This window comes from Acanthochromis polyacanthus, chromosome 11 (assembly GCF_021347895.1).
Source record: "Acanthochromis polyacanthus isolate Apoly-LR-REF ecotype Palm Island chromosome 11, KAUST_Apoly_ChrSc, whole genome shotgun sequence".
Lineage (NCBI taxonomy): Eukaryota > Metazoa > Chordata > Actinopteri > Pomacentridae > Acanthochromis > Acanthochromis polyacanthus.
This window is the reverse complement of record NC_067123.1, coordinates 8,346,801-8,374,468: the sequence shown is the minus strand read 5'-3', so window position 1 is coordinate 8,374,468 and position 27,668 is coordinate 8,346,801. Positions and strand designations below refer to the sequence as shown.

The 27,668-nt window shown below is 40.7% G+C and overlaps 1 protein-coding gene across 3 annotated transcripts in view; it reads left to right on the top strand.

Moving 5' to 3' along the window:
* The window catches only part of atp1a3a (ATPase Na+/K+ transporting subunit alpha 3a), a 35,771-nt gene extending 9,476 nt beyond the window's left edge, over positions 1 to 26,295 (top strand). For 2 of the 3 annotated variants that reach the window (XM_022197773.2, XM_051956138.1), the window contains 22 exons: positions 8,146 to 8,259; positions 9,017 to 9,076; positions 9,594 to 9,797; positions 11,251 to 11,364; positions 12,395 to 12,529; positions 12,742 to 12,859; positions 14,536 to 14,624; positions 14,988 to 15,167; positions 16,680 to 16,878; positions 17,307 to 17,551; positions 17,668 to 17,860; positions 18,034 to 18,209; positions 18,517 to 18,653; positions 19,369 to 19,519; positions 19,635 to 19,803; positions 19,968 to 20,122; positions 21,817 to 21,940; positions 22,134 to 22,279; positions 22,565 to 22,695; positions 23,919 to 24,020; positions 24,306 to 24,397; positions 24,784 to 26,295. In XM_022197773.2, the coding sequence (XP_022053465.1) occupies positions 8,146 to 8,259; positions 9,017 to 9,076; positions 9,594 to 9,797; positions 11,251 to 11,364; positions 12,395 to 12,529; positions 12,742 to 12,859; positions 14,536 to 14,624; positions 14,988 to 15,167; positions 16,680 to 16,878; positions 17,307 to 17,551; positions 17,668 to 17,860; positions 18,034 to 18,209; positions 18,517 to 18,653; positions 19,369 to 19,519; positions 19,635 to 19,803; positions 19,968 to 20,122; positions 21,817 to 21,940; positions 22,134 to 22,279; positions 22,565 to 22,695; positions 23,919 to 24,020; positions 24,306 to 24,397; positions 24,784 to 24,812 (3,063 nt within the window). In that variant the 3' untranslated portion in view covers positions 24,813 to 26,295. Of the gene's footprint in view, positions 1 to 8,145; positions 8,260 to 9,016; positions 9,077 to 9,593; positions 9,798 to 11,250; positions 11,365 to 12,394; positions 12,530 to 12,741; positions 12,860 to 14,535; positions 14,625 to 14,987; positions 15,168 to 15,618; positions 16,086 to 16,679; positions 16,879 to 17,306; positions 17,552 to 17,667; positions 17,861 to 18,033; positions 18,210 to 18,516; positions 18,654 to 19,368; positions 19,520 to 19,634; positions 19,804 to 19,967; positions 20,123 to 21,816; positions 21,941 to 22,133; positions 22,280 to 22,564; positions 22,696 to 23,918; positions 24,021 to 24,305; positions 24,398 to 24,783 lie in introns of those variants that run through there. The other variant, XM_022197774.2, reaches the window with a different exon arrangement.
* Positions 26,296 to 27,668: the final 1,373 nt, after the last annotated feature.

Genomic DNA, 27,668 nt, shown 5'->3' with positions numbered 1-27,668 from the left:
AATATTTTACATTGGAAAATAAACCGATTAGTCGATTAATCGAAAAAATAATCGACTAATCGATTATCAAAATACTCGTTAGTTGCAGCCCCAGTTTATAGATGAACGTCCTCAGCCATTTAGTTAAATTTACATGCTGAAGGGCTTTGTTATGATTGGGCCACAATGGTCGTAATCCTGCTGAATTTCTCTTCCCCTCCAACAATTTGTGTATCAGCTCTTAACCACACCTGCAAACATTTGGACATTTATAGCTGCTCGATACTGATTTCCATGTTTTTTTTTGTCTTTCCCTGCCTTGCAGGAAAAAATGCATTATTTTACTGTGTTGTAATATTGAAACATTCATACCTGTTGCTAAGAACGCATCAAAATTACAGTTACATTCATAAGAATTACTTATTCTAGGGCAGTAAATACACATTTCATGCATTTCACAATAGTTTCTTCGTAATATGTGCAAGAATGAGTGCTCTGTCTTTAAAGGTGAGGTTGCTTTGACTAAGAATGGATCAGAGGTGCCAGATTTGTACTGGTTTTCTGTCACAACGTCATCAGATCTCTTCCGTACTTGTCAGTAACATCTGGGCAATGCATCCAAATGTCAGACTGGCCTTTCTTTTGGATTGTAAAAGCTCACTTTAATCTTCTTTTCAACTTCATTTGTTTACTCCAACCTTCTGGTTAGCGCTAAATCCCAGGACCCACAGTTTATTTTTTTGACTGGCTTCCCCACCCACAGCAGAATTATAACCACCTGCTCTGCTAGGTTTGTGTCTGGTCCCACGGGATCCCATCCTAATCCAGTCGTCTGACTCAAACCACGTGTACTATGAATTCAGTGTTTCCTTTTTTTCCCATGTGTTTAGTCATGCTGTGTGGGGTAGTCATTCACATAAGTGAACATGAGTGATGTACCCGAATCTCTGTGTGGGATTTCCCCAGGGTTTAACTGTCAAGCCAAAAGAAAGAAACATTTTAAAAGACATCGCAGTTTTCACCTAACAACATCAATATTTTATACATAGCATGGCACGTACAATTTGCAGTAAAAGTACAAATAAGGAAATGAGAACGATAGAGAAGAAAAAGCGACTGGGAGTAGGGTTGGAAAGGAAAGAAATTATTTTGTTGAATCAGTCTTTGCTAATTTACACACATTCAGATGCAATCATTGTGCTTATACCAATGAAATGCAGTTGATGTTTCAAGATTGTAAACAAGTGAATCGGTGAGGATAAATGAGAGACGGGTTGAAAAGTTGGAAGAGAGAGAGTGGTTGAGAGGGATTATTATTGTTCACTGGGTTAATCTGTCAGTGTAGTAAACAGCCGTAATCTGATGGCCTGCTGGAAGTGACTATCCAGGGAAGACTGCACCTCCTGACAGATGGCAAACACTGCACTATCACATACACACACACATGAACACATAGACATACAGTGGCTATAGGTTCACATGCACACACTGGAAAATACTAGGGATGGGAATTTTGACTAATTTCCGAACCGACTAGTCGCTAATTTTATTGGCACGAAATTTTGCACGAAATTTCGCAAAAGAAAAAAATGATGAAATAAAATTCAAAGACGCACAAAATAAAAGCACAAAATAAAAAATGCGAAGGGGCGCCACACACCACTGAGACTGATGATTTTTGACCCTCCTTGCCTACCATAGCAAAACACTCACTTAAAAACGGAGAAAGACGAGGTTGAGGAATTAGCTGACCCTCCTTCGTCAAATAAATCGGTTGTGTGGACCTATTTTGGCTTCCTATGTAAACGACGAGAGAATGGTGAGAAGATTGCGGCATAAACAAAAACCGTGTGCAAAAGATGCTGCTACAGTTCGACGTATACTGTGGCGAGTACAACTAGTTCACAGGTCAGACATTTATACACACGTGGACAAAATTGTTGGTACCCCTCAGTTAAAGAAGGAAAAACCCACAATTCTCACTGAAATCACTTGAAACTCACAAAAGTAACAATAAATAAAATTTATTGAAAATTAAATAATCAAAATCAGCCATCACTTTTGAATTGTTGATTAACATAATTATTTAAAAAAACAAACTAATGAAATAGGGCTGGACAAAAATGATGGTACCCATAACTTAATATTTTGTTGCACAACCTTTTGAGGCAATCACTGCAATTAAACGATTTCTGTATTTGTCAATGAGCGTTCTGCAGCTGTCAACAGGTATTTTGGCCCACTCCTCATGAGCAAACAGCTCCAGTTGTCTCAGGTTTGATGGGTGTCTTCTCCAAATGGCATGTTTCAACTCCTTCCACATATGTTCAATGGGATTCAGATCTGGGCTCATAGAAGGCCACTTTAGAATAGTCCAACGCTTTTCTCTCAGCCATTCTTGGGTGTTTTTGGCTGTGTGTTTTGGATCGTTATCCTGTTGGAAGACCCATGACCTGCGACTGAGACCAAGCTTTCTGACACTAGGCAGCACATTTCTCTCCAGAATGCCTTGATAGTCTTCAGATTTCATCGTACCTTGCACACTTTCAAGACACCCTGTGCCAGATGCAGCAAAGCAGCCCCAAAACATTACTGAGCCTCCTCCATGTTTCACCGTAGGGACAGTGTTCTTTTCTTCGTATGCTTGGTTTTTGAGTCTATGAACATAGAGTTGATGTGCCTTACCAAAAAGCTCCAGTTTGGTCTCATCTGTCCAAAGGACATTCTCCCAGAAGCTTTGTGGCTTGTCAACATGCATTTTTGCAAATTCCAGTCTGGCTTTTTTATGAGTTTTTTTCAGCAGTGGTGTCCTCCTTGGTCGTCTCCCATGAAGTCCACTTTGGCTCAAACAACGACGAATGGTGCGATCTGACACTGATGTACCTTGGCCTTGGAGTTCACCTTTAATTTCTTTGGAGGTTGCTCTGGGCTCTTTGGATACAATTCCAACGATCCGTCTCTTCAATTTGTCATCAATTTTCCTCTTGCGGCCACGTCCAGGGAGGTTGGCTACTGTCCCGTGGGTCTTGAACTTCTGAATAATATGAGCCACTGTTGTCACAGGAACTTCAAGCTGTTTAGAGATGGTCTTATAGCCTTTACCTTTAAGATGTTTGTCTATAATTTTTTTCGGATGTCCTGGGACAATTCTCTCCTTCGCTTTCTGTTGTCCATGTTCAGTGTGGTACACACCTTTTCACCAAACAGCAGGGTGACTACTTGTCTCCCTTTAAATAGGCAGACTGACTGATTATGAGTTTGGAAACACCTGTGATGTCAATTAAATGACACACCTGAGTTAATCATGTCACTCTGGTCAAATAGTTTTCAATCTTTTATAGAGGTACCATCATTTTTGTCCAGGCCTGTTTCATTAGTTTGTTTTTTTAAATAATTATGTTAATCAACAATTCAAAAGTAATGGCTGTTTTTGATTATTTAATTTTCAATAAATTTTTATTTATTGTTACTTTTGTGAGTTTCAAGTGATTTCAGTGAGAATTGTGGGTTTTTCCTTCTTTAACTGAGGGGTACCAACAATTTTGTCCACGTGTGTAGGTCTAGACTGCAGCTCCTAGGACTGCTATTTATTTTCCTTTTCATTCAAGAATGTAGTTATCCTGATAGTTACAACAACAAAGCACTTTTTAATTGAGATTTTGTGTTTGTATTTGCACTGTAGTCTAAATAAGGGGAAAAAAATACAATTTTTTTTTTTTAAAGAGCATTTATTTTGTACTGATGCAACATTATATTTTGTATGTCTGCATAAGGAAGAAAATAAAGAAAATGAGATTTTTGCGTAACGTCCTACTGTTGGGGATTTTCTTTAATCTTTATTTCATTGTGAGCCCTGTTTCGTATTTCGTATCGTTTTTTGAGTTGACCATTTCGTTACACCCCTAGTAATTGTTATAAGCAGCACACAACTCAAGTTATGACCTGTCATTAGACAAAGTAGCACTGGGTATGCACCAGTTGTACTATCATTGCCTCTGAAAGTCTTCATTTTATACATCTGCACTGATAAAGCTGAGGTTTTAAAAATGTACACTTCATAAAGCATGAAAAAGATTGCCGTTTCACTGACCTAAAACGGTGTTTGCATATGGGTAAGAGGCCAGTATAGAAAAATGTTCATTTTGCAACATATCTGTATTAGTGTGGACAAAGCTAAAATGTCTTCATATACAACTCGGCGCAGTGTTGTTTTTTTCACAACTCGCAGCAGATCTGTTTCTGTACCTGCATTTGCTGTCACCATTCCGCATGTTGTTGCTGTCCAGTATTTCCAAACCTACAACATCTGTGGTGCTTTCAGTACTTAGATACTACAGGAAATCAAGCTCTGTCCTAACTTAACAGCGACTTGGTACAGAAATGTCAATTCTTGTGACATCCACATTCCTTGTTGAAGTTCATAGGTAATGCATTCACGTGTGGATAATATCATGTTACTTTCAACATGTGTATGAATTTTAAATACGTCCATCAATAGAAAAACAACATCACCTGTACATACACTCTAAAGTAAATCAAAAATGCTCACAGATGTGTAAAGGAAGGAAGAAGATGTTAAACAGTTGCACCAGTTTGCTTCATTGGCTGTGAACCCATCATCACCCTGCCAGCTTTCTATCCAGTAGAAAAAAACAGATGGCAAATGGCATTAAAACAACCATCAAATCAGTGTGAAACCTCTTAGACTAAACTAATCCATATAAGAGCTTTCCCAAAATAAGTCTGTATAACCTTGCATGATGAGAGGAGACAGCAGAGTCTGATTTCCAGTGTGTGGTTTTTCACTGTGTATATTCCCCATTTGTGTTAGAGTTTGTAGGGAACATCTGCTTGATGTAACAATGTGCCTTCCATGTTTGATAGTCACACATTTTGCTGCATGCCATGAAAATGCTTCTAGGGAATGTCTGCTGAATTTCAGATGAGCTTCATAGGGTGGAACAGGGTGTTACAATATTCAGAATCACCCATACTTCACTTTATGAACCCAGCTTTATAACTAAATATGTAACAAGTAGCCTCAGTGTGTTTTTTAATCTTCCAAAAGCACATCCCATAAGCATTTTAGCAGCAGAACTATTATTGTTCAGATTTACTTGTTTCCTACTGGGCTACAATTGATTTCCGATGCCTTGCTGTTCGTTTTTGCCTCGGAGCTTTCTCTGTGTCTGTCTCAAGAGGGTAAAAATCGATGTGAAATTCAAGGAAAATAGAAAAATCCTGTTGTTAGATATGATTTGAGTATTGTGCCTGCCAACTGAAATTCAGTTTATTTGTAGAATTAAAGCTTTATGTAGACGGATTTGATTTTTATACATTTATGCATGTCTGAATTCAGCTACAAGATTTCCACTGCATTCTAGTTGATGTGGAACAAGTCCACAACCGCATTCAGTACAAAATAGTTTCATTTATTATGAATCCATTGTCATGTCATTATAGCAAGTTTGACTGGCAGTTTTAAAAAAATATAGTTTTTGCTAAAGTAGTTGTGTTGACAATTTAGCATTCATCTTAACAATGAACATGATCCTAAGAGCTTGTTCTCATTTTAACTTCCACACAACAGTGATTTGTAGTGATTCTACAGAAGTCCATGGTCTTGTTGCTAACAGGTGAATATTATCGTGAAGTTAAGATTTTTTCTTAAAAATGTCAAACAAAAATAGCAAGAACACTGAGTGGAATTTATCTCGGATTTTCACAGAGAACTGTTCATATCCTACTTGAGATTCTGCCATTTTCCTTTTCTATGACAAAAGCAGTGGTGAGCTGAGCAGCCGGCTGACATTTTAGCTCTATAATTGTAGATGTTCATCCTAGTTGGCGCATGCTGTTTATTTTGACCAAAAGGTGTTAATCCCTCTGGAGGATGTGAGCAAGCAAGGACTGCATACACATGTAGCACAGCAGGTTACGGCTGATGCTGCTGCTAGAAAAATATTAGCTGCCCCCTCACAAAGCAAGTCTGAAGAAACTGAATAATTCAACCACATGTTTCTGTAGATTTTGTGGAAATACCTTGCTGTTGCCTGGAAAATCCAGACTGACTTTATTTATGTATTAATATAAATACAAATAAAGGCAGTCTGGCATTGTGATGACAGGAGACGATTTCAAAAAGGAGGGGCTAACGAATGCAGCTTGAACGAGAAAGAACCAATCAGCGTAACACGGATGTGACGCACAAACAAATCAACCTTGAAGTCCATGTAGTCCAAACAACAATGGCATGCAGCCGAGAAAGCGTCGCGGTGAATGATTACTGCCGTTTTTGTCACAAAAATCTGCAAATACATGGGGTACTCTCAAGTACAACACTTATTTTTGAAAAGGCTACGCAACAAAAGACTCCTTCCGAACGATTAGCGGTGTTAGGAATAACTTTAAATCGGAGCCAAACCAATTCGGTGCGTATGTGTAAAAGTTGCTTAAATTTACTCACACGTTTGGAACGGGATTTTCCTCTGTACAAACAATAGCAAGAAGCCGAAAGTAACGAGCCATCCACTGCCTCCTCATCGTCGGAAACGTCAAGTGAAAAGAGGCAACGACTAACGCCATCTAAAACGCCAAGAGACCACAAAAAGATTCGCTTTGGCCCCCTCCTCCTCCTCCGGCGCTGAATCCAGGCGCTGAAGATGACGCAGCATTAACTCCCGCCTCCCATGCTATGATTGGTCGTACCAAACTGGACCGGGAGAGAAACGCGATTCAATTCGCACAATGCCAAACTGACTCTCCTGTATCTCCTAACATGGAGATAGGAGATTACATAGAGATTCAGTTTGGATTTTCCAAGCTAACCTTGCTGTATTCATTATTATTTCATGTTTCTGCCAAAACTCTAAATCATGGTCTTTGAATTTGACTTTTTTTCAGCGCCTGGTGTTTTTTCACTGAATGATTTCTTTTCACCTTTGAATTACGTTATATCACACAAAGTCCTTGGAAGTCATCTTTGCAGCATCCCCAAGTCTGGGCTCCTTTCTAAATGAACAGGGAGACAATCAGAACAGCAAATTCAGTAGACATCAAAAACTGCAAGTATAGAATTAGCAGTCGACTTGGAAAAAAACAGCCAAAAGTTTGTAACTTTTCTCCACAGTGTGGTTTTAAAAGCATTTTCCCCTGCAAATTAGACTTCCACCACACAGTTGCAGAGTTTTAAAACAGTGTGTTGGATTGGCTGGATGTTTTCCTGTTTGGTTTTTGCAAAGCAGATGATTTGACTTCCAGGTGTAGGGTAGGACATATGTCACTCCCCCATTGATTTGTATTTGGGATTCTTTCAGTGGTGAGTCTCTCTGTCCAACCACTGCAGAACACTGCCAAACTTAAATAATTCCATTATTTTGGAGTTACTTGCTCTTAAACATTTTTTATCCCATCACATCTCTGAGTGGAGGAAACAGGTGATATACATATATTCACAGAAATGTCACAGAAAAATACCTGAATTAGAAAAAGTGCCGCACAAAATACAGCTACAGGTTTTGCCAGACCTTTGTTTGTTGAGCAAGCAGATTTCTTATTCCATCTTGTACATGTTTTTTGCATAGACACCCATATATATCCACACAAATTAATGTAGGGCACTGCGGTTCTAAATATCCCAAGATGTGTGTTACAGTTACTGTCATATTTTTTTCTTCTATCCTGGGTCATGATTGCTCCTCTCTCTTTCTCCCTTTCAGCCCTGGAGTTTGTCTTTTTCGCTCTCTCAGACACAGCAGTAGTCTGAATGACAGAAGCCTTAATAGCGGTGGTGTAAATTGCGGTTTAAGTGGGGCTCTTGAGACGTGTCTGCGCTCTAATGATGCCGAATCTAATCAGCAAGTGTCACGTTCCCCCTCTCACGTCAGGGGATTATATCTAAGTTTGGATCTCAATTTCAATGTTTTGGCTGCGTCTTAATATGGAAGAAAAATGGTATTTATGTAGCAGTGCATTTTTTCAGCATCATTTGTGTTGAAAAGCTGTTTTAAGTGTTGATGATGATGCAAGTGAGGGAGTTAAGGTTTTTTGAGTGAGGCTCTCCTCGTTCTGTCCCATGTACTATGTGATTTTAACGTGAAAAAGTGAGAAATTAAATGTGGTTGAAATAATGTGACAGGTTACTGACCTTGTCTTTATGATTTACAGTATGGACGGTCGGACAGCTACCGCGTGGCCACCACGCAGGACAAGGATGAGAAGGAGTCGCCCAAGAAGAAGGGAGGAAAGGACCTGGATGACCTGAAGAAGGAAGTTCCTATAGTGAGTGTACTGCTTCCTATTTTTAGTGACCTCACTGTTGTTTTCTGCTGCCGGGCTCCAGATGCTGATGGTGCCACCGCACCTCCTTCACAAATAACATGTTTGCATTCACCTACTTGGAGCAACACTCTGGCAGCATACAAAAACCTCACGTAAAATCGAAGTGGTCGTCCTCATAGCCTGAATAAACAAAAGCACAGAAGTCCCAGCCGAGTAGTATAGAGTTTGTAGACAGTGCATCCTGGCCTTACTCCAGCATTCAAAGAGCAAAGATCCAACTGTAATCTTATCCTTGTTTGAAAAGGAGTTGAGGAATTCCGCAGCAGCTGGTGTACAGTGATGGTACGGTGCGGTTTGAGGTAACGTGCCAGAGCAATTTAATCCTTTTGTGGAAGGATTTACTCACACGGGGCAAGAAGCCAAACTCACAGGATATCCCTTTGATATTTAAGTACCTGAGATGCTTTAGATAGCAAAAAATATACTGAATTTGTCATTCTTAAAGGATATTTAAATTTCTTGCTGGGTAAATTGTAAAACATATAAAAATATTTTTGCCAAATCTTGCTGTCAGCCAGTTTCTACGGTATGTGAAGCTCAAGGCTGCTCACTGTAAATGGTGATCTGCATTTATTTCCATTCTTGACTTAATTTGTATTGTGACACCTTCTTACTGTTTTTTGAGACTTTGAGATTTTGAATTGACTTAATAATTCTGAAGCTGTTTAAATTCAAAATCCATCTTCATTCTTTGTAGACGGAACATAAAATGTCTGTTGAGGAGGTTTGCCGGAAATACAATACTGATATCGTCCAGGTAAGTTGTTCATTATTAATAATACAATGGCACTTTCCCACTTGTAACTCAATACTGTTGTTTCTGCACTGATTTAACGCTGTATATAATTCAGTAATTATTCTTTTTACAAGTTCATACGACAGTTAGTACATCTCCTTTAAAACATATAAAACATTTAGATTGCATAGGATTACCTTTACAGACTGCCATTTTAGTGGTGCTTTTTTTGTAAAGTACTGTGTAATTCTAATTTTTAGAAGTGCTGTAGAGATAAAGTATATTAATATTGATGTATTACAAAAGTTGATCCCACTCAGAACACTCTTTCTTTTTCTATTCTTCCTTATTCTATTTTCTTTCTCTGTGCTAATTTTCCTTTATTCACACTCTATCCTTCCATGCTTGCTTCTTTTCCTACTTCTTGTCTTTGTCTAACTTCCTCCTCTCTGCCTCCCTCTTTCTTATACTCATCCATCTCCCTTTTAATAATCCATCTTCCCTCTTGCCCTCTCCATTCCCTCTGCCACACTCCCAGGGTTTGACCAATGCCAAGGCAGCAGAGTACCTGGCACGGGATGGCCTCAATGCCTTGACCCCTCCCCCAACCACCCCAGAGTGGGTTAAGTTCTGTCGTCAGCTGTTTGGTGGCTTCTCCATCCTGCTGTGGATCGGTGCCATCCTCTGCTTCCTGGCCTACGCCATCCAGGCTGCGACGGAGGACGAGCCCGCTGGGGATAACGTAAGTGGAGGGTTGTCACGATGATTGATAGGATGAATTTTCAATCTTCAACTACAAAAAATAGAGCTCATAAAGTTACTAAAATAATAAAAGCACATTTTAAATGAAATTTCCAACAAGCAACGTTTCTTAGCTCTCCGATTAATTAGCTACCTAGCAGATTAAATGAGTCAGAGAGAATACAGCTCATAAGCAAATTTGGCAGTCAGCTCAGTGCTCAATAGAATTATAATTAATAAATAATTAAGTCAGTACTATTCACAATGGTTTTACGGACAGACAAAAGTTTTTTAAATTAATTCTGTATTTAACAGGTGACCAGTGCAGACATGCTAGAACAGGTAAATCTATCGTTGTAAACATTGCATAGGGTTCCTGATCCATGACACAAAAGGAAAATTGTTTTACTTGCAAAATTTATGGTCATGACAATCGATTTCTAAAATTCTAATTCAAATTATAAACACCAGCACTTTTGAGAAGCAAAAATTAAACTCCTGGGGAGAGTAGACTCATAGAGAAGGATGAGTTGCTGCTGGTGTCTGTTCTCTGTCCTCTAGCATTTCACTTTACAAAGAAAATTTGCTGAGTCCTGAGTCCTTAGGGACAAGTCTGTGTCAGTGGTAAAGGTTGTGTCAGCTGTTTGTCCAAATCATGGCAGCCGACCCGTCTTTAGAGTGACAGACACCATCCTGTTAGCATCCATTTTGGGCTCGCCACAGGGAGCGTTTGTCTCCTGGCACTGGTAATGGCAGAGTAAGAGGCGGGTGTTCATGGGTCAGCACTGCTTCATGTTGGGTCAGAGCGCTGAGCAGAGCCGAGGACTGAGGCTAAACGGCTCTGACACACTCAGCATGAAAGGACAAAATACACGGGTCAGACTACAGGGAGGAGTCAGTGTTGAGTCAGTACAAGTGACCCAGACTGTGTCACATCACAATATAAAGTCACACTCTGATAACTGGCTGCACTTACATCAGATAGTGCAGGGCAAAGATGGGATCACCGTATGGGAGGATTATCTAAAAGACATTCAAATGGAGATCCTGTAAAACATGAGACAACAGACAGACTAGCAGAGTCATAAAATCACCAGCAGAGCAGACAACAAACAGATGGACAATGTTCAGATCATTGAGTCCAAATCAAATCACATGCTTCTGTCAGCTATCCTAGGCTTAAATAAACGCCTTAAAGGTGATTCGTGTTATTTCTAGAATTTAGAAGCTTCCATTTCTTGAAATATCCTTTTTATACTCCTTTCAAAATCCAGTATTTGATGTCAGAAGGGCTCATTTTGGATTTTTCAAGCAAGTTTCTCTGTGATCCTCCACTGTTCTATTTTTTTCCTCCTTTCCTCTGATGTGGTACAGTTTTAGATAAAGGTGACCTAATTTGTGCATTAGGTCTCATATTCGTTTCTTCTCTTTTCCCTCTGTCTCTGCCCCTGTAGTTGTATCTGGGTATCGTGCTGTCAGCTGTTGTCATCATCACCGGCTGCTTCTCCTATTTCCAGGAAGCTAAGAGCTCCAAGATCATGGAGTCTTTTAAGAACATGGTCCCTCAGGTAACAGACGCTCAACAAATCAACAGCAGGATAATTGGGAGATATATTTGGGGTCGTTGCTGCCAGATTTCTTAGAATTGTTTTTCAGCCTGGAGACTGGCAAAGTATTATTCATTACTGGTCAAGTGCTCTGCAGCAAGGCACCAAATCCTCATGGTCAGATACAGAGCTGCTCATTAATTTACAAATACACCACACCTGCTGTTCCTTTTTTTTGTCAGATATTGTTGTAGATTGTTGTTGTATTCATTCTTATTTAAAGACCTGCTTGTCTTGTTCTATACATTTGAGTGCTCTAAAAACACGGAGTCCTTTAAGAGCATGGTCCCTCAGATAGAAGATGCTTACCATATCAAAAGCAGGATAATCAGGAGATATATCTTCTGTACTCATTGCTGCCAGATTTGCCCGATTCCCAAAAGGTTTTTTTTTTTTTTTTTACAAAAATTGCTAGCTGAAACTATGCAACTTTGCAAGCATGAGCAGCATGAGTGGAATAGCTGAAGAAACACAAAAGGTGGTACTTGTTTTTAGATGAGAATACCTTTCCTTGTTTTTTTGATTGGAACATTACAAAGAAGTCTGCATTCACGACTGAAACTGTAATTAGACTGAATTTACTCAAAGGATGATTACGTACCAGATCCTGAAAGGACTAAACCTTCAGAGAGTAAAGGATAATGAAAACTGGTCATAGGGTCACAGTAAGTGTATGAAATGGGGTCCCGAGGTTCTGTGGGTGTGTATTTAGCAGAAAAACTCATTTAATGAAGCTGCTGCAGCTTTTACACTATTTCTTTTTGCCAGTCTGTGATGACCCTTTCAGTTGTTTCAGTTATATCCTGATGTTCTGTCTTGCCTTTTATCTGAATAGTGTTGTTACAGATATTTTGTGTTATTTTTTGACATTAAATGTTACAAGGCTTCAGCTTTGTGATAGCTGACTGTGCTTTGTCTATTTGTTCTCCTGAAATTAAAGAATATGTCATAACTTGTTTCTGTTACCGTCTTTCTTTCTGTCTCTTCCCAGCAAGCCTTGGTGATCCGTGAGGGAGAAAAGATGCAGATCAATGCTGAGCAGGTCGTGGCAGGAGACTTGGTGGAGGTGAAAGGAGGAGACAGGATCCCTGCTGACCTCCGCATCATCTCCTCTCATGGCTGCAAGGTGAGCATCAGACACAGACACATTCCTGTAATTACTCAGGCCCTGGGAGATGACATTTTCCATAACGCTGCCCAGGAGTAAAATGTCTCTGGAGTTTCAAGTCAGTAAAAGTGTCTGTCTGACTTTGTGCACAGTCCTGACATGATTACAGTCAACCAGTTGCTCATTCCCCTATGTGACACTAGTACAATGTTTTTTCCTCCTCTCACCAGGTGGATAACTCATCCCTGACTGGTGAATCAGAGCCCCAGACCAGGTCACCTGACTGCACCCATGACAACCCCCTGGAAACCCGCAACATTGCCTTCTTCTCCACCAACTGTGTTGAGGGTAAGTTCTCCATCATCTTCACACCTTTCTAAAATCAAATCAATTATTACCATTATCTTTATCACAGGCTGCTCAGTGGTGTGGTGGTTAGCACTCTCACCTTGCAGCAAGAAGATCCCTGGTCGAATCCCGGGGTGGGCCTGGGATCTTTCTGCATGGAGTTTGCATGTTCTCCCTGTGCATGCGTGGGTTTTCTCCGGGCACTCCGGCTTCCTCCCACAGTCCAAAAATATGCTGAGGTTGAGTACTCTAAATTGCCCGTAGGTGTGAATGCGAGTGTGATTGTTCGTCTGTGTATGTAGCCCTGTGACAGACTGGCGACCTGTCCAGGGTGTCCCCTGCCTTCGCCCGAGTCAGCTGGGATAGGCTCCAGCACCCCCCGCGACCCTAGTGAGGATAAAGCGGTGTATAGAGAACGGATGGATGGATGGATCTTTATCACATATACTATTTGCTTATTGCCATTTAGTCCTGTAATAGTCTTGCAAACAAAGACTCCACACATCTGTTCTGATGGAGTGTTGTGTGCCGTCACGATTCACCAAGAGAGCCTGTTGATTAGAAATGTGATCCTGTTAACCTCGATGAGATCATCTCATTGCTGGGAGGTCCTGCAGTTCACATTAGTCTGCTGACAGTAGTAGAAGGAAAATGGTGATCTATGGTGCCCTCTTGTGGACATATTGTTAACATTAAGTCCAGCACTACACTTCAAAGCATCTTCACAAGTCTATCCATCCATACTCAACATCTGCACATTTTCTTTCTGCTGTATCTACTTCTGTTTTTCTCTTTTTCCATTTTTTCTGGAATTGATAGAGAAGTGCTTGATTTTGACAAGATATGTCTTTATTAGTCCCACAGTAGGAACTTTTGCAGAGTTACAGCAACCAAGGAGATAACATAAAACTAAACAAGACATACATGAGTACTGTTGATATTGTACAGTTCCCTCGATATGTTGTAAAATACTGATATTGCACAGAAGGATGCTGCACAGACTCTTCTGTGAGTAGAAAATACTGATTTTGGATGCATTCTTGTATGGTAGTGTCTACAGATACGGACCCGTACCCGTAGCCTGTGGGCTACGGATACGGCACTTTCCATTTGTCAGACAGATATGGACCCGTATGCGAGTCGCGCGAGTCAAGAAGCTGCTAACCACTGCAAACTGTTGAAAGGTAAGCAAAGGTTAAGGTTAGGGTTAGTGTTAGGGTGAGGTTTAGGGTCCGTACCTGTAGTACCGATGCTACGGGTCCGTACCCCCAGCGTCTACCGGGAGTCACGTGACCAGATCTCGCGTATCTGATTGGCAAATGGAAAGTACAGGTCCGTACCTCTCGCAACTACCTTCTTGTATATGTAGAAAATAATTATATTCCGCAGAGACTTTAAATGTACGTAATATTCAGAAGGCACAAGTTTCATTGCATTGATGTTGTGCTAGAGTGAAATATGCCAGTTTTTCTGTGTGTGATCTTCTGGGTGCAGTGCTGATTGTGAAGTCTGACAGCAGCAGGAAATAAAGACCTGCTGTAGCTCTGCTTCACACACTGCAGGTAAAGCCACCTGTTTCCAAAGGAGCTGTCAGTGTCCCACAGGGGGTGGGACTGTTTTACAGCATAGATGACAGCTGATGTAGGTGCATGTAACTTCTCCCTCTGTTTGTCCAGGAACTGCACGTGGTATCGTTGTGTGCACTGGTGACCGTACAGTGATGGGCCGCATTGCTACCCTCACCTCAGGCCTGGAGACTGGCAAGGTATTCATCGTCACTGCTCAAATGCTCTGCAGTGAGGCCCAGAACCCTCATGATTATACACAGAGCTACATGTTAATTTATCAATGCACCACACCTTTTTTATAGTTATGTATCAAATACCTGTTGTGCTATTTTACACATTGTTTTTGTATTAATTCTTAATTCAGGACAGAAGGCTTGTGTCAGAAGTGGTTTGAGTAAAAGTTCAGCCATTTAACTGTGAAATGACTGTAGCTAAGCTGCAACGAAAGATTTTACTTTCATAGTTTCATTAGGTTTTAAGAACGTGTTACTCAAACTTCAGCTGCAGATATGAAGTGTTCCCATTCAGTCAGTCAAACATCGACCCTTTCTGCTCCTCAGACACCCATTGCCAAGGAGATCGAGCACTTCATCCACATCATCACGGGCGTGGCTGTCTTCCTCGGTGTGACCTTCTTTGTCCTCTCACTCATCCTGGGTTACTCCTGGCTGGAGGCCGTCATCTTCCTCATTGGTATTATTGTGGCTAATGTGCCCGAGGGACTGCTGGCCACAGTCACTGTGAGTAGGCAGACAAATAAGGAAGGAGTATATGGTGTGAGTGTTTATATGTGTGATGGAAATGTTAGATGTGTTTGTAATCCTTTAAAAGAACTGAAATATTAGTAGCAGTAGTTTGTAGTCGTATAATATGTTGGAGTGTCTTTACAAGGTGTTTGTGAAGTTGTGGGATCCCTGTGTGGCTGTGTTTCTTGTGTTGCCTACAGTTTTTATACAATATTGGATTTCTTTTTCTTTTTAGGTTCTCAGTGATTTTTGCAGACTTGGGTCAAACAGTAACTTGATATATTTATCTAAGCTGCACATATTCAGAGAAAAAATGCTTTGTTTTTAGCTTACAGTGATGTGTTGGTAAAACAGTAACAGCTTGTGTGTTTGTCATTTAATGACCATTTTTCTACCCAAACAGCTTTCACTGACAATGAAAGTAGTTGTATCTACAGTTTGTTTTAGCCTTAAATAAGACACTGTATTGCAGGTTTTGTGGTTAAAAGTTATGTTACAGTAGATAACAGATTATACTGCTGCTGGTGTTATCACTAAATGTCAGTTTTACCCATGTCAGACTGTGTGCTTTCTGTCGAGTTTTTTGCATAAATGTGTTTTGTTTTGTGTGTGGTGTACAGTGATTTGGCTGGTGTTGTGTTCTGTTTTCTGTGCTTTTGTGTTTTCTATGCAGTCAGATGTTGCTGTATGTGTGTGCGCATCTTTGTTTGTATGTGTGTATTGTTGTGCTTTAACACTCTCTTGGTGTCGGTATCTGTTTCTGTGGTGAAGGTGCTGTGTTGTCTCTTCATCTCTCCCTTTCTCCCAAAGCAGCCCATGTGTTTGTCTCTCTCCATCTTCCTCTTTGTATGTCTCCTTCTCTCTTTTCCAGGCCAGTCGCGGTGCTGTCTGCAATGACAACGGCTAGCTAATGTAATGACATTAGGCCACTGAGTAGTCAGCCCCTTGAACTGAATTCGGCCTGCACTGCTTGGCCTTGGCTAGTTCTGTTTGGCCCATTGGTCTTGCCGTACTTGGCATGGTAACATAATTGCACCGCTGCTCTGCTTCACCGCTTCACTCGTTCATGCCTCATGTTCTCTCTGCATTGCTTGTTGGGCTGTGTTCTTATTTCTGAGATGTGTTTTTAAGTTTAGTGCATTTTGCTATATAGAGAGACGTTTTGTAGTGTAGGATGAACGTCTCCAGGCATCTGGATGCTTTAGTTCTTAGGTTGGGTTAGGTGTTTCAGGTACAGTATGCTACTGATGTTTCTGCTCATTGGCAGAAGTTAGTTTAGTGCCTGGAGATGCTCATCTGTGCTGTTAATTTACCTCGTAGATACTAATTGCTATTCATCTCTCTCCCTTTCATTTGTTTGTGTCTCTTCTTTTCTTTGGTCTCTTTCTATCAACAACTTTTCCCCTCTGGTTTCTATCTGTCTTTCTGTCCTTACTATTGTGCCTTCCCTTTACTTTTCCTATTTCTTCCTTTGCTTTTGTGTTTCTCGTCATGTTTCTCTTCCAGGTGTGTTTGACACTGACTGCTAAGCGAATGGCTCGTAAGAACTGCCTGGTAAAGAACTTGGAGGCTGTGGAAACTCTGGGCTCCACCTCCACCATCTGCTCAGACAAGACAGGCACGCTGACCCAGAACAGGATGACCGTGGCCCACATGTGGTTCGACAATCAGATCCATGAGGCTGACACAACTGAGGACCAATCTGGTGAGACTTTCGTGCATTAAATCTCTGTCTTCATGCATTCATTGCTAAGACTGTTATGACCTTTATTTCTCAAGACTGTGTCAATTACTTGGCAGCACCCCAAAGAAACAGGCACTAAATGTGTGTAAATGTATTACTTTATCTATTTGTCTGTCATTAGTCTTCTGTTGTGCTTTGAGATTTAACCAGCAGTCAAATCAAGCTAAAAAATGTGCAATAGACTTCTGACTACTTGCCAGTTACATTGCTCAAAACTTTAGGCTACCTGCATTTTAATGAACGGAATGGAAGACGATACGTCATGATTTTATTTTACCTTTTGTCTGCATCCTGATGCTTTCTGGATGAAAAAATTCTGAAGAAGTTTACCCAGCCTCATGCGGATACAATAGGCCAATTGTCAAGAAATGTCCCTTTTTCCACTATAGGCTCCTCCTTCGACAAGAGCTCCACAACATGGGTGTCTTTGGCTCGTATCGCTGCTCTGTGCAACCGTGCTGTGTTCAAGGCAGGACAGGAATCTTTGCCCATCCTTAAGCGTGAGGTAGCTGGTGACGCCTCCGAGTCAGCGCTGCTGAAGTGTATTGAGTTGTCCTGCGGCGCCGTCAAAAGCATGAGGGACAAGAATAAGAAGGTGGCTGAGATTCCGTTTAACTCCACCAACAAGTATCAGGTAAGGGACTCTTTACTTGAGAGCACATAATAACAAACAGAATCTATCAGTTCTTATTAACACAAACCAATATCCCTGCATCCTAAATAGTATTAATTTGTAATTCTGCTTCTCAGCTCTCAATTCATGAAAGTGAGGATGAAAATGACAACCGCTACCTGCTGGTAATGAAGGGAGCCCCAGAGAGGATCCTGGACCGCTGCTCCACCATCATGGTGCAGGGCAAGGAGCAGCCAATGGACGATGAGATGAAAGAGGCTTTCCAGAACGCCTACCTGGAACTGGGAGGACTGGGAGAGAGAGTGCTGGGTACGGATGACAGGAAAATAGTGATTATTAGCAAAATCATGATATAATTAGAGGTCCACGATACAATTTTAAGATACTCTGTTTCTTTTTGTGTTGTGTTGAACTGTACTGTGTAAAATTCAAGACGTTAAGCTACATTTCCTGCATTCTCTCTCCTTTTCCAATTTGTTCAGGTTTCTGCCACCTGTTTATGCCAGAGGACAAATACCCCAAAGGTTTTGCCTTCGATACAGATGATGTCAACTTCCAGACCGACAACCTTTGCTTTGTGGGCCTCATGTCCATGATTGACCCTCCCCGTGCTGCCGTGCCCGATGCTGTGGGCAAATGCCGCTCTGCTGGCATCAAGGTGGGCAGCTTTCAGTTCTGACATTTAAAGGACCAAAAAACACGAACACATGGATTCACCTGAATCTGAAGGTTATGGATGACATTTTAGTATGGAATTGTGTTCTTTTTTTAATTTCACATTCGTCAACATGTTTGTCTTCTGTTTCAGTCTCTCCTTTCACTTTATTTCTACCTCTGCTTACTAATCCTATTTGTCCTATACTTCTTCTACCTGTTGTCCTTCTCAGTTGGTTCCATATTTTGTCTTAATTTTTCTTTCCTTTCAATACCTACCTTTTCTTCAACTTCTTCCTTTTGTCTTTCAGGTTATTATGGTGACTGGTGACCACCCAATCACTGCCAAAGCCATTGCCAAGGGTGTGGGTATCATCTCTGAAGGCAACGAAACAGTTGAAGACATTGCTGCACGTCTGAACATCCCTGTCAGCCAGGTCAACCCCAGGTAAAACAGACAGACAGACAGACAGATTTTTATTCATGCACATGCCCAGAGAAAGACAAATATATTCTACCAAAGTAGTTACAGCAGAGGTACATGAAAGGGAACCTCAGGGAAGCAAAAGTGCTTATAATTAGGGGACCCAGACAACGGTGAAGTTTCAATTTTTATTCTGTTTTGTGATTGTTTATAACTTGGGAGATGTAAAATATAAAGACACTCTTCTTCCATTGCTAAGGCTCACCTGCAGCTAGCCTTCCAGCTTTGCAAACCAGTAAATGTATAGCCCAGGTGCTCTGTAACACCTAAGTGCCCAGTAAATGATCAGTTGAAGCACTGTCAATTGCAGATGCAGAGAGTTTTCTTCTACAATTCTACAATTCTACAATTTCATTTTCTTCCTGAAGGACACAGGAACAGCAGCAGCTCTTTGATACCAGAGCAAAACGGCCCCTGTAGACCAACCCTAAAACCATGGTTCATACAGTCATGACAAGCTGTCAGAACATGTGAGACTTTGATTAGTTTGCTGAAAGGGGCCACAATATGGGACCTTTAAAGCATTTATGCATGTAACCTCATATGCATTGCTAAAGCAGTACAGGATGTTTGAATTCATCAATATCAGTTAGGGCTAAAAACACTTTATATATTGCAGCTGTATTTAGGATTTGGTACACAAAATTAAGTGATGTGCTTTGTTGTTTGCATTGTGTAGGGATGCCAAGGCCTGTGTGATTCACGGCACAGATCTGAAAGACCTCTCTCAGGAGCAGATGGACGATATTTTGAGGAACCACACAGAGATTGTCTTTGCCAGAACCTCCCCACAGCAGAAGCTCATCATTGTAGAAGGCTGCCAGAGACAGGTACATTCACCGTACATTCACTTACAGGTGCACACAAGTAAATAAGTGTTACCAGTCTTCAGTTTGTAGCATTTTATGGCCCTAATTTGACCCTGTTCGTCTCATTTTGTGTCAGGGAGCCATCGTGGCTGTGACAGGTGATGGTGTGAACGACTCTCCTGCTCTGAAGAAGGCTGACATCGGTGTTGCCATGGGAATCTCTGGCTCAGACGTATCCAAGCAAGCTGCAGACATGATCCTGCTTGACGACAACTTTGCCTCCATTGTCACTGGAGTAGAGGAAGGTGAGATGGTGTGAAGACAGCTGAGCTAAAATTAGTTTTACCTTGAGAATGAACCCTGATGAAAATCACCTTTGTGTGCAGCATCCAATTGATGTGAGTTCCTGTTTTGTTCTACAGTCTGTTATTTAGTGTATTATATTAACATACCACCTCCGTCCTCCCAGGTCGTCTGATCTTTGACAATCTGAAGAAATCCATTGCCTACACTCTGACCAGCAACATCCCAGAGATCACCCCCTTCCTGTTCTTCATCTTGGTCAACATCCCATTGCCTCTGGGCACCATCACCATCCTCTGCATCGATCTGGGAACTGACATGGTGAGAAAAACAGACACTCATGCACTCACACACTGTGGCATGCAGCTCCAAATGGTTCATGTCCAGTCAGGCTGTAAAAATGCAGAAGTATGAGCTCTCCATTCCAGATGTTTGACCTCTTAACATTAATGGATGTAGAAGAGTAAATGACAACAGTACACGGACATGTGCATATCTGTGTCAAGCATTTATTGTAGCTCTACTAGCAACTGTTTAGTAAAACTAATATTTGCAGCAAAAACCTGCAACAGAAATCTACAGATCACGTAGAAACATTTGGTGTATTTTTGCCAAATTTAAAAGATCTACACTGTTTTTCCTGAAGTCTGTTTCTATTTATATTAAACCCTACAAATATAAATTATATGTGTTACAGTTACATATTTAGAAGTTATTTTTCAATTAATGTAGTCCCTCTTTGCTTTAAAGTAGTTCAGATGTAACCTGACACTGTTGTAGGGCTGGGCGATAAATTGAATTAATTTGATTAATTCGCCTTTTTAAAACCTGACGATTTGAAAATTTGCCAAATCGTAAAATCGAGGCGAGCTTAAATATATAACGATACAGATTCTTCTTCTGCCTTTCACGACTTGTGCAGTGCCGTTTGCTTCTGCCTCTCATCTCCTTCCGGCAAAACCCCGTCATGGCAGACACAACAGCAGACAAAGAGTTGGTCGCGAGAAAAGGGCCTCATGTTACATCGATTATATGGAAGTGGTTCGGCTTTGACAAGACTGACACAGAGCAAATACAGTCATGTGCAAGGTTTGCAGAAGTACTGTGAAAACGAAGAGTAGCAGCACAACTAACCTCTTTCAGCACCTCCGGCAGAGGCATCCTAAAGAATGGGAAGAGTGCTCACAGCTACAGGAGTGTGGCATGGCTAGCACTAGCCATAGCAAACAGACCACAAAGAAACAACAAAAATCGATTAAAATCGTAATCGTCCAAGATGACTAAAAAAAAATCGAGATTTTATTTTTTGGCCATATCGCTCAGCCCTACACTGTTGTTTCCATCACCATGTGCAGATCTATGAGGTTCCTGCTTGTCTGTCCAGTCACATCAGTTTAAACACACTAGCTCACCTACAACTCAACACAACTTATTTAAGTAATGCAGCTTTCTATTTTTGAACTAAAAACTGGTTCTGAATATTAATACTGAAATTCACACCTTGCAAATTGACAGGATTGGATCTTTAGGTTGAGACTGTCATCAGTGCGCTGCAGTTTGAAGGTGGAAATTATAATATTTTGCTCATGATGTGTCTTCTGGCATGTAAAAACATGATGACATGGTAAAAAAAAAAAAAGAATTTCACCAGAGAGTCTTTAATGAAGCACTGTATGTGAACATCATTGTACACAACAGCACAAAAAATGGAACAGAGGTTAAGTTTATGTACATGGCTCAGGGATACATAAAACAAGAACACTAGGGGGCACTGTGGAGCATATATTTAAAAGAAACAGCGCTGTCATTCCTCTTGTCTCATAGTGAATGGGCCCAGTTATTAGCACTAAATGATCATGAAAAACAGTTTTAAAAAAACTAATTTTTCTGGCATTTGTATAGTGAAAATAATGCTAATAAATGCACCATGTCAAAAGCCAGCTGCACATATGTGGAGTTTGAAATGAATATTTGCACTTTATCAACCTTGTCTCTTTGTTCTGTCCCTCTTTTAGGTACCGGCTATCTCTCTGGCTTATGAAGCAGCTGAGAGTGACATCATGAAGCGTCAGCCCAGGAACCCACTGAGGGACAAACTGGTCAATGAGAGGCTCATCAGCATCGCCTATGGACAGATTGGTGGGTACAGTTAGAGTTTACTGTTCACATTACAAGCTGTTCACAATGTTAAAGGAGCCTTAATGATTATTTTGAGTGTTTTGAACTTTTCTTTGTGAGGTAAGCCTAATTTTAAATGCCCCTTGGGGACAAATAAAGTTTTCTGAATCTGAGTCTGAATAAAGAAATGATGAAACTCTTTGTGTCCCTGCAGGTATGATCCAAGCCCTTGGTGGCTTCTTTGCTTATTTTGTCATCATGGCTGAAAATGGTTTTCTGCCATCTGTGCTCGTCGGCATCCGGCTCAACTGGGACGATCGCTCCAACAACGACCTGGAGGACAGCTATGGTCAGCAATGGGTAAGAATGACCCGCTGCAAAACTGATGTTCTTTTGATTCACTTATGTTCACTTCTATAGTAGAGCTATGTTTACGTGACTTGATAAATTGTCACTGCTCCTGATAGTTGGTAGTCTTTATTGTAACATTTTGCTCCCGTGGCTCATAAAAAGCTCAGAATATTTCATGCACTGTTTGTTTCACTGCAACAATTTTGTCAGTGAATGAAAGGGCATTTAAACAGAAATGAATCTGAAAAACATCCATCATATGTCCTGCTTCACTGTTCCTCTTTCTCTGTACAGACCTATGAGCAGCGTAAGATTGTGGAGTTCACGTGCCACACAGCCTTCTTTGTCAGTATTGTGGTGGTGCAGTGGGCAGATGTCATCATCTGCAAGACCAGACGCAACTCTGTGTTCCAGCAGGGCATGAAGTAAGTGAAAATAAAAATAATTTATCAGAAAATTGTTACACTATAAAATGATCATGCAGATTTTAAGACTGAAGGTTGTTTTCAGGCTCTAAGGTGTGAAATACTTCCACAGAACTGGCCTCTTATTTGTTAGATAAGTGAACCACTGATATTCTACTTAATTATGAACAAACCCAACGTCTACTGTTCGTCCAACATCATCAAAAAAAAGTTCCCTGATTTTGTGATAGACAGAAGTATTTTTTACTGTGTGTCTGCTGTCTTTTATAACTGGAGCCATTTTTTTTGCTAATACAGTAACACTGAGTAGATTAACAGACAATTATACAGTAAAAGGAAAAGGAGGTATGAGTGGAGGAGAGGAATTCAGTACATTTACTCAAGTATTGTACATTTATTTCCATTTCAATGTTTATTTTTTCTGCAATCTAAAAAATAATAAAAATCTACTATGTACTACTAGGTACTATGTTCTGAAGAGCAAGTACTTTTTTTCATGCTAAATACTTGTTGCTTACAATATTTCTGTACTTAAATGAAAAATATTATGAATAAAGGACATTTATTTTGAATAGAACAATTTTACATTGCTGTTTTAGTACGCTTATCTAATTTAAAGGCACACAATATTTTTCCAGAATCAGTATCAAATTGTGGTAAGCTTTCAGTGTTCTTTTGAAATCTCAAAATAATGATAATTTTGATGGCAACCAGACATCGTTGGTTGTTGCAGTTCCCCATAGCCTCCACTAGATGTCAGTCCAAACCCACATTTCCTCTCACACCATTAAATTTATCGTGTGTTTGTTTGCTACTGTCCCTCCCTCCATCTTGTTTGGTCTCACCTCGGCTGTCCTCTCCCTGCTCTGCTCTGTTCTGCAGGCAGCATTTATAGTCCAGACACACAAACCCAGATAGCGGTGTTGCTACAGCTGTCCTCACATTCTGCCTGCAGGGAGTCACCTTCGAAGCCATTTTTATGACTCTTAACTAGATTGTAGATAAAAACTGTTGCAGTTGTGTGTTTATTGAAGAGCACAGCAGAACCTGAGACTCCTAGTTTTGTCACTGACAGCAGACACTTGAATATTTTTCTTAGGTTTCCTCCTCTTCATACCTCTTGTTTCCTCACTATCTTTACATCTACCTTATGCCTACTTTGTCCTTGTATGCTGGTTTGTGCTGTAACAGGATCTCTTCTTCCTGTATTTGTTATCTTACAGAAATAAGATTTTGATCTTTGGGCTGTTTGAGGAAACAGCCCTGGCTGCTTTCCTGTCCTACTGCCCTGGTATGGACGTGGCACTACGGATGTACCCACTCAAGTAAGTAAAAGCAGCAAAGACCAAAATATCATCGCCATTGCTATGATGTTAAATCGTTTTATTTTTACTTTGATAGGTATTGAATTGTAGTATACGTAATGCCCTTAAAGTCACATCAGATTTCTTTGTGTAACTCAGCATCACGTAAGAAGTCTCACACCTAATGCCTTCAGTAATGAACTGAAAAGGACTGTTTGTTTTCAATCAGTGCTGTAATAACTACTGTACGCTTCAAGCCCAGCACTAGTCTCACTCTGTCCTGTATTTCTACTTGTTCTCCCTCAGGCCCAGCTGGTGGTTCTGTGCATTCCCATACAGTTTCCTCATCTTTGTTTACGATGAGATCCGAAAACTCATCCTTCGCCGAAACCCTGGAGGTATGATCACACACACACAAACTAGTGTACTGTTTCAGAACAGTTTGCATTATTGGTCCACTGATGAACCTCTGCAGTCTGGTACTGCTGGAGGAAAAAAACAGCAGCTAGCTTGTGTTCAATGCTATAATCAAAAAGTGAAAGGTTTCAGTCTTCTTCATTAAACTGCCATATAACTGTAGTAAAAACACATTTTTAGTATATAATTGTGAGAAATATTGCACTGATTTTGATTGCATGAAACAAGAAAAGAGGTGGGCATTCTGCATGACAGCATGTGATTTCTATGAAGTACTTTGCACCAGTGTGAATCACTAAATCCTCCGATGGGTAACTCTTCTCTCCTTCTTGTTCTTCTTTCCCTCTTTTCTCTTCTGTCTCTGCAGGCTGGGTGGAAAAAGAGACGTACTATTAAATTATCAAAGCATCATTTACTTCTTACCCCATCCTCCCTGAACTCATCCCTTGCTCCTCTATCTCCTTTCTCTTTCTCTCCTCCTTCCCTCCATCCATCTCCTCTCCTCTCCACATACTCATAAAAGTACAAGAAAACAATGTTTACGCCTCCTTCTTCCTCTTCATTCCCTCCATCCTCATTTCCTAAAGAAACAAACAAAAAAAAAAACAAACGCCAAGACGACGAGAAGGACCAACGACAGAAGAGGAGAAGATGGGGGAGGTTCCTAATTCTTCCCCGTCCTCTCCTTCCTCTGTCCCCTTTTTTCTATCCAAAGTCTCTACAGCACTAGTCTGCCAGTATCACTGTTTGTGCCGATGCTTCTTACTACACTGTTAGCCGTAGCCACTCCTCATACGTGTTCTCGAATTCCACCGCTTTGTGGAACCTAATAAAGCATAGAATGATAAGAATAAAGACGAGAACCGATATCACTCTTGCCAAGCAGAACGACACGGCAGCTCCCGACTCGACGACCAACTGGCAATTTGAGCGGGTGGGTGGCGTCATTTTTGTCGTTTCTGCTTTTGTTTGTTGTTTTTATTTTCTCCTGCCAAAGGAGAAGCCACCCGAATCCAGCTTCGTAATCACTGCCATTTCCTGCCCTTCGCCCACTTCTCTCCCTTCTCTCCTGTCTTTTCTCTCTATTTCTATTGACTCACTGCCAATCTTCTACTGCCGTCCTCTCTCCCTCTTCCTCCTCTCCTACCAATAAAGAATCTCACCATCAAACCGAACCACTCACTCACGCCCTCAACAGGGTGGAAAAAAGGTCACTTCCTCGGACTCCTTCCCTACTTTTCCGCCTCCCTCCTTCCCTCACCCCTGTGTTATTTTCCTGCTTGTGTTATTGTTTTCTAATAGAGTGTTTTTTAAAAAACAAAATTGTTCGTAAAATATTTTTTCTTTGTTTTTTAAGTTTGGAGTGGGTCTGAGAGCTGCTTGTTTTCATTCGGACATGACAAAGCACACCGTCTCCCCCCTCTCTCTCTCTTCTTTCTCTCTCTCACTCCTCCTCTACTGCCTCCCCCTTTTCTCCTCACCCTGCCTGTCTATCTGTCCCCGTTTGTCTGTTTGTGAACACCGTGCAAATCCTCCGTCCTTGTAAACTTTAACCCACCTTCACTACCCGCCTCCTCCTACTCTCTCGTCCCACCCGCCTCCCTTTGACCCCACCCAATCTCACTCCTGTTAAAAAAACAAACAAACAATCTTTCTGTGTCCTCGGAAAAAGAGATTTCTCTCCAATTTCATTTTTTAAATCTGTGGAAATATGGAATAAGGCACTGTACCTTAACTTGCGAAACAGCAGCAAAAAAAAAAGAGAACAAAAAAATGAAATAAAATAGAAGGATCTCTCTTTTTTCAAATTGGTCTCTCGAGTTTGTTTTTGTGTGGAGTTTTGTCAGAAAATGGAAATAAATGCTGTGACCAACTCTTACTTACGGCAGTAGTGTCAAGTCATCTGTTTTCTACCCTTCAGAGTGTGACAAAGTCAAGGAATATGTTACAGAATGTATCTGTAGTATACTTCTGTTGCTTTTCCAGCATATGGTACATAATAATAATATAATGAAAGTGTAAGTGCCTTTCAGTCAGTGTAATTTGGTAGAAATCCTGTGGCACCAGTTTGTGAAAAGTCATTGGACAAAGACGAAGAAAGCAGGATTCAAGAAACCCGGTCCCAGCTGGAATATACTGCTCCATAGTGGGAAATCAGAGTCCAATAAACTTAACAGCTATCCAGTTACTATTTTTAGTCGGTGAATATTGCAATGAAACAAATAGTCTCATCACAAGATTCATTGAAGTAGTTTTTTTGGAACTTTCAGCAATTTCACACAGTCTAGCTCAAGGTTTGCAGAGATGGTATGTAGAAATGTAGATGTTGAAGCTGCTATTTTACTGAGCGCATAAAGTTTTCCCATCAATGTTGGCGTAAGAGCTCAAAAGGCTGAGAGCATCTTGACTTTACATCTGCAAGGAAGATTGTGCAAGATGATCAAAAGCTCCAGAGCAGCTACTAAATGGAGCTTACAGTGAAATTGTTCCGTCAGTCCTTGTTTTAAAGGCAACTTTGGGTGAAATTCAGGTCTGTATGGTTCTTTTATATGCAGGAATGACTGCATTTATTAAGGCTTTAATAGTTTCATACACAGCAAACCTAAAGAGCCGATTCTGTTAACTTGTATCATTATTCTTCCTTTCTGGTTTTACATGTATGACTTTTTACAACATCACAACTTGCTATTTTGTTACAGAATAGGTTTACTGTGTTTTAGTAGAGTTGCAGGTGAGCTTGTGTTTGGAAGCTGCAGTGAGCAGTTGAGATGGACGAAGAGGTCATGGATCTGCTCACTTTAAAGGAAGCAACAGAGTTACATCTAATGTATTTTAAGGTAGGACATTACGAAATAATATACCTGTTTATACACCACCGTTCCAAAGTTTGGGGTCACCCAGGCAATTTCATGTTTTCCACGAAAACTCACACTTTTATTCATGTGCTAACATAACTGCACAAGGGTTTTCTAATCATCAATGAGCCTTTCAACACCATTAGCTAACACAATGTGGCATTAGAACACAGGAGTGATGGTTGCTGGAAATGTTCCTCTGTACCCCTATGGAGATGTTCCATTAAAAATCAGCCGTTTCCAGCTAGAATAGTCATTTACCACATTAACAATGTTTAGACTGGATTTCTCATTCATTTAATGTTATCTTCATTTCTAAGTGACCCTGGTAGTGCATATAAATAAGCTGTTTTTGCTCAGAGATGCCTTTTTTTTAATCAATGACTCTACATGAACT